General features: G+C 42.6%; 1 protein-coding gene and 1 non-coding gene across 2 annotated transcripts; both read left to right on the top strand.

Moving 5' to 3' along the window:
• The first annotated feature begins 465 nt into the window (after positions 1 to 465).
• On the top strand, positions 466 to 2,159 carry LOC135699538 (very long chain fatty acid elongase 4-like). Its single transcript, XM_065219817.1, has 5 exons — positions 466 to 748; positions 814 to 1,004; positions 1,068 to 1,311; positions 1,374 to 1,510; positions 1,574 to 2,159. Exons 1-5 carry the CDS (start codon positions 691 to 693, stop codon positions 1,826 to 1,828), a joined length of 885 nt encoding a protein of 294 aa, XP_065075889.1. The 5' UTR covers positions 466 to 690; the 3' UTR covers positions 1,829 to 2,159.
• A 77-nt stretch (positions 2,160 to 2,236) lies between these two features.
• Positions 2,237 to 2,308, top strand: TRNAD-GUC (transfer RNA aspartic acid (anticodon GUC)). Its single transcript has one exon. It is a non-coding gene; the product is annotated as a tRNA-Asp (tRNA).
• Positions 2,309 to 11,185: the final 8,877 nt, after the last annotated feature.

Here is an 11,185-nt window from a genome sequence, read left to right as displayed (position 1 = left end):
AACTACCGTTATTGAGTGCTTCATACTTACATCAACACTACATGATACATTGCCCTAGATCACTACACGGTAACATCCCCAGCAATTTACGCAGGTATTTGTTGAATAAAAATGAACGGAAAATTCGACCCACTCGTGTTTTTCATCAAAGTCCACTGTAAGACCTTTCCCTTAGACGGATTCGCCGTTCTACTTATTGGTTTGACTACGTGTTGACCGGACGTTGGTTGGGTGGTCTTGCCTCACGGTAGTCAGGGAAAAGACACTGATTTAGAATTTAGCCTACTGCGCGGCGCTTCCTGCTTTCATTGTAGGCATCATTACGGTTGTCAACAGGGTGTTGCGCGTGCGATTTCTAGCGAGCGTTGTACCTAATTTCGTTTCCTTTGTTGTATAAATGCATATAGTTAAAATAGTAATGACCAAGAGGCAGACTGCATTGTATTTCAACGGTTGAGGGAAAACTGCTGGAATTGGTGTAACCGTTAGGGACATTGGTATTGGTTTGAAAATGTTGTCATAATGATTCGACGTATTTTTTTTTGCGCGAACCGATGACAACCTTAGTTCCAGACGGAACTTCAGAAGGCACCGTCCAGTAGTGCACGTGCGTCGGGTCCGTACGGGTGCGTTGATTCGCTAAGCGGCGGAAATTTTGCAGTTCTCTTGAAGATCTTGAAGTTGGACAAGATGTTGGTGCTACGATACATGGCTTCGTTTTACAACTACGTCAACTACGATGCTAGCGGTAATAGTGATCTTTTGAGGTTCATTAGAGCAAAATTGGTGACGACCGAAATTTTCGAATTCCAGATCCAAGGGTAAACAATATGCTGTTGATGGAAACGCCTTGGCCAGGAGTAGCGATTTTGGGATTGTATCTCATGTTCGTTTTAAAATGGGGTCCAAAGTGGATGGAACATAGGAAACCAATGAAGATTGATAATTTCATCAAGGTGTACAATCTGGTTCAAGTGATTATATGTCTTTTTCTGTTTGTGGAGGTAGCGTGCGCAGAATATTCAACAAACGACTTGCATTAATTTTGTGACTATCAATTTTTACAGGCCTTCCGACTTGGATACCTGCGAGGCTATAGCCTTCTCTGTCAACCGGTGGATTATTCATATACGGAGGTGCCCCTATTGATCGCTCGGCGATGTCACATTTACTTCCTGGTGAAAGTGATGGACTTGTTGGATACGGTGTTCTTCGTGCTACGAAAGAAGCAGAATCAAGTCAGTTTCCTTCACGTTTATCACCACACTGGAATGGTCATGCTGTCTTGGAGTGGAGTCAAGTGGTTTCCAGGTTTGTTTTTAAACTGAAGAATTATGATCAAATGCCGATTTAATCGCCCTTGCCTTTTCTAGGAGGACATTCCGTGTTCATGGGAGCCATCAACAGTTTCGTTCACGTGGTTATGTATTACTACTACTTCCTGACGTCGATCAGTCCCAAGTTTAAGGGCAACGTTTGGTGGAAGAAGCACATCACCCAGTTGCAAATCGTACGAAACATTCATTACTTCATAACAGATCGAATTGAAGCTAATCTAATTCGTATCTTCTAGATTCAATTCGGCCTAATATTCCTGCAGTGGTTCGTGCTAGTATTCCAACCGAATTGCGACTTCCCCATGTGGCCAGTGTTTGTAATTCTTCCGCAAAACCTCTTCATGTTTGTGCTTTTCCTCGATTTCTACTACCAAGCGTACATCAAGAAGAAACAACCGGCGGCGAGCAAGGTCAAAGAGCAGACTGTGCGAAGTGACGACGATTGGCCGGTAATCAACCAAAAGGCGATGGTTGGGAGTCACGCTGATTAAAATTAAAATTGACATGTTCGATATGCGAACGTGTCGTCGTCTGCCTGATTTAGTTGCTAAGTCTAATTAGCATTTAGTATGTAGGAATATTGTATAGGTATTCGTTTAACATTTATTTTGTTCTGTTCGTCAATGTAGTTTTTTGTCGTGTGAATCGCCCAGAGGTAATGAAAAAGAGAAACAATAATCAGAAGCGTGTGGCAAGTTCCACTTTATCTAGCACCCCTCAGTGGAGCGCAGACGTGTTTGACCGTAAGTAACCTAGTTTATAACTAAATATAACTTCCACCAAGAATGAAGCGATTACAACAAGATGGTCCACTTTCATATGAAATTATAATTTACTTTGAGAAATTTTCTAGAAATATGAATAATTAAATTTGTATAACGGTTAAATTTATTATCAAATCCTCGATAGTATAGTGGTCAGTATCCCCGCCTGTCACGTGGGAGACCGGGGTTCAATTCCCCGTCGGGGAGACGAATGTTAGTTTTTTTTTTAATTGCATTAAGACAGACATGCTCACACATAAATACTGTTTTTTTTTGTCGCAATCGGGAAACGGTTGTTAATTATTGTTATATGATTTTTCATACTAACGGGTAACCTATAATGAACACATTTTATACCCTGCTAGGAGTTTGCGACTGGAGAACGAATTTGAAATGATCATGTTTAGCAATTTTTAATCAAAAGTTTCTACGAAGTTTATAGACAGCCGCTTACAGCTAAGATACATGCAGTCTGTAATTAATCACCGCAATCGACAATGGTAAAGTAGTTCATGATTTTAACTCATGAATTTTCAGGGACAAGTGACTCAAAGATTTTTTATGTGTATTAACATGTGCAATACAGTTAGCTAACTGGGGGTGGTAATGACTTAATTATTTGGCAAAATGCTATCATTTCCATTGTAGGCGAAATGGGAGTAAAATTCCCATAGCGGACATATGATGACGAAAAATTGCTGGCATACGTTGCACTTTAAACATACTATGTGCGTGGTAGCATAAATCTGTTTAATGAAAGTCATTTGAAATTTATAAAAAAGAAAGATATTTTTGAAAAAAAAAACTACGCAATTAATCAACCTTTGATGTGAATTTCGCTAGTAAACACGAGGAGCATTTCTTATAGCAAAACTTGCCATAACAAAATGGTCATAGTTCATTTTAGTAAAACAATTAATAACTATTTAATTTGATGTTTGGCTGAAAATCAACATCCCACAAACTTGTAGCTATGCCATAGCTATAGAAATTTTTAACAGTGCAATATGAAGAAGGATAGAAGACTACGAAGGTAAAATTTAGTTTCCCCATAGTAATTTCCATATAAACTTCAAATGGTTTGTGCTCAGTCAGTTTCTTACCAAATCAGTTCAAACCTATACTTGGAACCAGAGGTGGCAACAGTACATTTTTTGAAAAACCATCGTCCAGAGCGAAACAAGACAGCCAGCACACGGGCGGCCGTTTATAACTACATTCCAAGCGAACAGCGGAGATAGAGAATAAATAAAATCTCGCAGCCTGATTTTTCCAAACAGTTTATTGTAATGAAATTTTTGCTGCAGGCTTGCGTGTGACAGTAAATTACCAACTCCCTTATTTACGCATAATTTTAACATCAATGCTTATGAGTGGTCAGTCTTCATTCTTATCTTTCAATTCCATGCAATAAACATCAAATAAATGCAGTAATTAGCCAGAAATCAGTAAAATTCTACACGACATAAATTTATGTCGCGCGCGCCGCCGGTCTTGTCTGCTTCTTTGTGCGAAAATGTTCTGTCGCTGGCAGAAAACAGTTTAGAAATGTCATGACATTTTTGCCGCTTGCCAGTTTGTTTTTGTGTGTCGTCACAATGGTTATCGCAAAAAGTATCAAATGTTAAGGAAAAAATGTTAAACTCCAGGACTCGTGCCACCACTGCTTGGAACCGCTTGAGCACTGTGGAGCGAAATGGTTTTTTTATATTTACTTTATCACTTATGGGTCATTCGTGACTTGTCCGGGTGAGATTTGAACTCGTGACTTTGGTGTGAGAGGTATGGTTGCTAACCTCTAAGCCGGGGTCACCCCCAACATTTCATGGTTTTATTTGCGTAGATTTATGACAAAAGATATGTTCGAACATTGTATCGAAACAAATTGAAAATAATGTAAAAAGGGGTAATTTAAGATAGGGCCAATTCGAGGACCAATGGGGCCTAAAACTGGCCTACTTATCCTTGTTTTATTCCTAACTTTTTTTAGAAAAAAATCAAGTTTTTATTAAAGGTAAACGTTAATACCCATCAACAGAATAGTTCGTGCTGAAATCATAACATTCATAAGTAGACTTACTAAAAGCACAGTGAACAATATTACGCTCTTGATTGGCTTCTGACAGATTTGAAAATACTAGTTAAAAATCCTTTGATAAGCCCCCTGTAGAGCTAGTCGAAAAAAGAATAGCAGCATTACCTTGAAACTTTCAAATGGCCTTATCGGCCACTCTGTAACTCTTCACTCCTATAGTAAATCCCCCTCAGCAAACGTCTGTCTATGCATGAAACATGGTGGAAATTTCCTTACCCTTTCACTCCTATGAAAATTTTATAAGATCCTGTCAAGCTTTGCGTGAAGAGACGGTGCCTCACTGATATCATGGTGGAGTGAAGAGTCGTCGTCAACGTCAATGCTTACTGAGTATGCATTTCATAAGAGTCAATGTTGCAAACGTAAACAATGACTTTTTCCGCGAATTTCTCGAGAATGGAATATCACTCAAGTAAACCACCACGATGATTATGTAGAAGGAGAGTCCTCATATCCGATAATACATGGCATACATGGATTGACTTTGAGCGATGAGAAATTTACAGAAGAAGTCATTGTTTAAGTTTTCGACATTGGTCTTTGTGAACGCTCAGTGTTGATATCATGAAAATTTTGTTTTGACAGATCGATGGCCAACTATACCAGTTATAGCACTGAGGCATCACAAAAGAGGGGTCAACTTTTAGTCAGTTATTTTGCATGAAGTTCTACATATGTGCGTCCATAGAGGACTGTTTAGGATCATCCTAAGCATCTTGTGCAACTCCCCCAGATCGGCAAACCGTACTCGATTACGGGAAGGATGATTTGCTTGTAGACAACAAGCCAATTTTTCAGGGACAGGGTGGACTTCCTGTTGATAAGTGGATACAATGATCTTATCAAGATCATCTGTGCCGTTTAGGCAGATTTTGTTATTCTCAGATGGAACAAGTCAGGGTCTTTGCCACGTTGATACGGATCTTCCAGCTGTTGAAATACTCAGACAGGACATCCAAGCCTCTCTGGAGTTTGGTAGTCAGAGCTCCGATGACCCTACCCTTGTAGACGATGGATGTGTCGTCTGCAAACAGACACAACGATCCACCATAAGGGAGAGTCGGAATATCGGAGGATTGAACAGGATGGGCCCAAGGATAATTCCGATATTGAAGGCATCCTCCCATTCAGAGAGACCTGGAACGTCCTGTCCGATAGATAATTTTGTATGATCTTCACGAGGAAGATCGGAAGACCGTATCGATGCAACTTGTACACCAAGCCATCATACCAGACATTATCAAACACTTTTTCGACGTCTAACAATGCAGTAGCAGATGTTTTAGAAACAGCCTTGTTCCGTCTAAGAATGTATGTTACTCGGGTCAGTTGGTGGACGGTCGATCGACTTTTTCGAAAACCAAACTGCTCCTCGAGTAAAATGATGTTTTCTTCAGCAGATTTTAGAAGCCGGCTGTAAACTGTAATTTTGAACAGCTTGGAAACCCCTGAGAGAAGGCTGCGGGTCGGTAACTTGAAGGAGAGGAAGACTTTAGCTGACTTTTATCCCGAGGGGAAATAGCCAGAGACACTGATTGAAAATCAGTGGAACTCAAAGGTTTGAGTTGTTGTCGATACCTGGGGCCTTCATATTTTAGCCAGCAGTTCATCAGCTGTAATGTTGGATTCCTCAGGAAAGATTGGGAATATGATAAAGGTTGGTTGCGTTTCCAGCAACCACAGCCTCGTGCGGACTTATGTTGTTCTGTCCGAGATTGTGGGAGCTGACGAAGTGTAGACCTACCGCTGCAGCCTTCTCTACAGGGTTATCAGATGAACCACTGAATCATCGGAACGATTCAGCGGTATCAGTGGTGGAATGGGCTTGTTTTTAAGCACTTTGGTAAGTTTCCAGAACGCACAATCTGGGAGAGAGTGGATCTTACTAACAAAGTCGTTAGTACTGGGATCCACCATCCTGGCTTGGATAATTTTGGTAAGGCGATTGCAATTATGGACAGGCGTTGGTACTGCCTTCGGATGGTGTTACGGAGTCTTATAAGGTCTTTGGTATATCTGTCAAGGTTTAGAGTATTGCTCACCTGTCTGCATACTGGCTCGGGATATCGCCTCTACCATGGAATGCAAACACTGGTCAATGTCTTCGAATGATTCCTGTTGGGCATCGTAGTCAACAGCGGTGTCGACACAGTGTTATAACTGACCGCAGTCAACACGATGGTAGTTGCACCGAGAAGCTTCAAATCAGTTCACGGAGGAATCAACTTCGGCCACCTCCTGGTTCGAGCTGAGTTTCTGATAGGTGATAGATTGAGCGATGTTGCCGTCAACGAGCTTTGGTACGTCATATTTGTAGCTGCTAACCTATCAAAATTCTAGAACCAATGAGATTCACGTTTCACGCTCACTCGATTCTACTCATTCTTTATTTCACACTAACTCTATCTACTATAGTAAGCTCCAATCATATCTACTACAGTAAGCTCAAAATCATATGTCTAAACATTTTCATTTAAAAATGGTTCCTTTCTACCTTCTCTTTCATGAGACTTTAAGCATAATGCAGTTTGACGGCGTTTGCTGCCAACTGATGGCAATGAATCGATTATTTCAACGCTTGCCAACATCACTAAACATACAACTTGACCATTAATTGTACTAGATAAAAATATGATACCAAAATTATACAAAGAAAAACAATTTAAAATTGAGCAATATGATTGACAATAATCGAATTGTCAATAACTCCGTGGTATTGACAATATCGCCGTTTCAAGGAAAATAATCCCAGGATGCCAAATCCAACCAAAACAGCGTCTCAGCTCCGTGAGACCGTAGGAAGGGTAGGAGGGGCTTCTGGAGGCACTCGTCTCGGTAGGTTTTCCCGTTGGTGGTACCCGTCGTGATATACGGCTGGCTCATCTTGCCGCACACACAGATGTCCTGCCAAACTAAGAACATTTTGGCAAATTTGTCCACCTCTGTAAAACTCCTGCCCCGGCAACTGCTTTGTGTCCGCCTTGATGTAAGTCTCGTCGTCCATCACGACGCACCTCAATTTCGCCAATCACTCCCGGTACAGCTTTCTGGCGTGGGTTTTGGTCATCGTGTTTTGTGTTTCGGTGCCTTCCGAACCTTGTAGACGTGGATGCCGGCACGTTTCATCTTTTTTTTTGGCAAACCAGATGGAAACATTCGCTTTCTTCGCGGCATCGTGGATCGAAGAAATCGGCCGAGGCTTCAATAGACTCAACACCTTCCTGGCCTTCACCGGGTTAGCTGTCTTCGGTTTTCTGCAGCAGCATGTCCGCCGTTGGGTCGTCTGGGTCTCTGTCCGTCGCTGGGTTGTCTGAATGACTTCACCACTCGGGAAATCGTCGAATGATGGATTCCCAGGTGTTTCCCGATCCATCTGTGGGACACAGTTGGATTTTCCACGACGGCGCACAAGACTTTTTGGCGGATCAGCTCTTGCTCTGATGCCATCTCGATAACCACTTGACAAATGTGACAATTTCCGATTAAGACTGGAGAATTGTCGGATCTTGACCTAATGTCGTTAAGATATCGGCAAACATAGTCAATTTACCGTGCTAATTATAGGCATCGATATTGCGGAAGAGAACAGTGGTTCAAAGTGTAGTACCACACTGCTCTCGCTCAAACTTTTACTCAGGCCGGCTAGCCACTCACAAATTGAAAGGTGCACTAGCAACCGATGGACTAAATGCAAAGTGAATTCAATTTCATTGAGGAAAGATTCAATTATGGCACGGTAATGTAACGTGGTATTTGTGGCTCAATAGTCTAATGTTCATCCTACCTCTACTACGCCTAACATACATACATTAATCTCCTCTCCCAGGACTTCTTCTTCGTTGCATTTATCGTTGGGGGCCCCGTCACACCTTCACCTGCATGCCAATGTTGAGCGATGTGTTACTGTTTGCCAAACAACTTCGAAGGTCATCGACCTTGGTTGCACTAAAGTGTGCGGCGTTGCTGTAGCTTCGATGCACTGGAACCTATCGCGCCACAAGATTTGTCGCAATGTTGGCGATGAGTCTCACCGACTTGTAGCTCGAACAGCCGACGTCGCACTGTTACGCGACGTTTGTCGCACGGCTAGAATCCGTCCTACCGTATTGCCGCTCTCTCTTTCTCTCTCTCTCAACTTGCACGTCACAGCCTTTGTACAGCCTTCGAAGGGCACTTTCAAGGCCTTGTTGCTCGATCTAGCGAGGGTCAGGGACAACCGATCTGCCAAACGCGGCTGGGAAACAGTGGGAAAGGTAGAGTTGCTCGGCCTATTTCACACGGTCGGGTGCGTTGGCGTCACGTCGATGAACCAGCGGATTTAGGACTGTAAATAAAGGCCCTCTGAAGAGGTGGCACTCACGTTAACCATTCATTCGTCACATTTGCTGGTGATAAATGTTTCCTTTACCTGTCGATGACCCTCGTGTATTCTGCGTTGTAGAGTCTGACGTTGCTGAAGAATATTCGACGAAGTGGGTTGTCACACTTGGCGGCTTTGGCTTATTGCTGGTTCAGGTCTCAAAGGTACATACGAAGATGGACCAATTTGCAGGTCGTCTCGATCGAAGAAGTGTAGCTGAAGAAGTGAGTCGTCGCACTTTTGACGAATTTGACCTCTTGGTCGTTGGTCTGGAACGTGTCTGCAATGAAAAACCAAATTGCTGGTCTATTGTCTGGTTGCTTGGGTCGGGAGATTGCGCATTTCTTCTGGTATGTGCAAACTTCAAACAGGTGTCGATCACCAGGAAAATACAGCAAACCCACCAATCTCACAACACTACCTTTCTGGAGTCCTTAAAATTTTAATGCCCGAGGCTTATAACATGCCTGCTATCGACACAATTGCCACCAATTGTTCGTTCACACTATTGTTGGTGCGGTCGTGCGAGAGTACATTCAATGCCTTCCTATCGGTTGCTTTAGTGACATAGTGCAACAAGAAGAGTTGATGATTGGTGATCTAGTTTTTATTGATCTCGAAGTATAGGGTAATTTAGATGATTGTTGGTGCATTTTGTCGGCATAATCTCGAATATGTAACACAGATTGTAATTGAAGTTCTTCCAGCGTAAACATTACACTCTTTGCTAGTTTCAGTAAAAATTTCATAAATTTGTACCCACATGCTAAAAACTTAAAAACTAAACAATGTGTCTCACTTTATACGATTTAAGTACAGTTGTACGTTGTACAATCATCCCACAATAAAAGGTCGACAAATAATAATTAAGAATGCCAGTGATACAAAAATTAAATGTTGTTTTCAAGTCATTCAGTTTGTATCACTAGCCTCAGAACTCATGTTTTCAACACCCCAGAATTACTTGAGAAATAGATTCCCTAGATACCAAATTATAGGGTAACTATCCCATGTCCGGCCTATTAAGCACAACCCGCACTTAGTCTTTCTTAATCTAGCGTAGTGTAGCACCAAACGGAATGTTATTATTACTGATGGCTTTGAAATTTATTCACTTTTCCGTACGTACCGTAAGATTTGATCAAGAGAAACAAATTGTTGAGATATTGTTAAAAGTCTAACACTGCTTCGTGATGCCAAACTCGACCTACGGATTCTAAACTCGGCCTAACGCATTGAAACGCCATTGAAACGCCAATGAATTCACTTCGGCCTATCGGATGGAGATAAAGATTGATTCGATCGGAGCGCTTCATTTGTATTTGAGAATATTGGGTGCAAACATTAATACCACGCGTTCTTATTGGCTTCGTTCGGTAGCATTTGAACTTTTTTTTTATTCTTTATTAAAGAGATTTTTAGCCTATGGCTAGTTCATCTCCGGAGAAAGGAGAGGCCTCAGAGTGAGTAACCTCTAAATACGTGGTACATATATTAACATTTTGTAAATAACTTTGGTTGCTGGCTCTTCAACTTATATGGAAAAAATAACTATATATAAAATAGTGAAACAGAGGAACAACAGAAAACAAAATGATTTAAGACAAGCTACAAACGAATAATCCAAACAAAACAGACCTCAGCTGGCATGGGTCCAATAGGGGACCCCGACGGCCGAAAGCAATTCCTGCTCTACAAAGTGGTAGATTTTGGCTTCTTTTAAGAAGGTTACTAGTGCTGTCGAGGCCGGAGTATCATTCCCGAGCAGATCCCTGATGCTGGAAGTTAGGCAGAGTGACTTCCGAAGATTTTGGAACTCTGGGCAGTTGCATAGGATGTGTTCGACAGTGTAGGGTACCCTACAAATGATGCAGCTTCTGCGGAGCGGCAGGCCACCATAGTTTTAGTAGAGCTTGGTGTGCCCGGTCCGAAGCCGCGAAATCACGCCTTGGTCCCTCAGGTTGTCCAGTTCGCTCCATGGTTCAATTGACCCTTTGACTTTGCGGATGAAGGCAGTTCTGTTGCGGAACCACTCGGCCTCCCTGCCGCTCGAATGGTCCGCAAGATCCACCGTCTGACGTCCTGTAGGGGTAACTTGTCGGTGAGTCTGGGATCAGCAGACTCGTTACCTGGCACTCCGCAGTGTCCGGGAATCCATGTGCACACGGTGTTCGGTGGGGCGTACTTGATAATCGCCTGGATCCATGGGTGTTTTGGTGCTTCCGAGGTGATCGCTTGAACGACGCTGTGTGAGTCGGTTAGGATAAATATCGGTTTGCTGGCTGGCGTCCTAGCGGCACGGAAGATTGCTGCCAAGAAAACTGTGGAGGAAGACTACTGCTTTTATCAATACCGTCTCTGAAAATCCCGATACCTACTCCGTTTATCGATCGGGAGTCGTCGGTGTACCGATATGCTCAAAATCACGGATGCATCCCCTGCTTTGAAGCGGTTCTTGATCCGATTGTCCAATTGGATTCGTGAAGAGTGCCAACTTTTCTCTTCATGCCAATGGACTTTGGCCACTGGGGGGAGGTCGATGTCGGCGGCAGTGCGGAGGACTCTGTTCCCCTCGTCGAGGAGAAAGATCCTATTGTTTCCGGAGGTCTTGGCGGCTTAGCTTCAGCAG

This window comes from Ochlerotatus camptorhynchus, unplaced genomic scaffold, assembly GCF_037179485.1.
Source record: "Ochlerotatus camptorhynchus isolate MF236.1 unplaced genomic scaffold, CSIRO-AGI_Acam_v1.1 ptg000112l, whole genome shotgun sequence".
Lineage (NCBI taxonomy): Eukaryota > Metazoa > Arthropoda > Insecta > Diptera > Culicidae > Ochlerotatus > Ochlerotatus camptorhynchus.
Note: the sequence above shows the minus strand (reverse complement) of the source record. Positions and strands in the feature narration are given on the sequence as shown.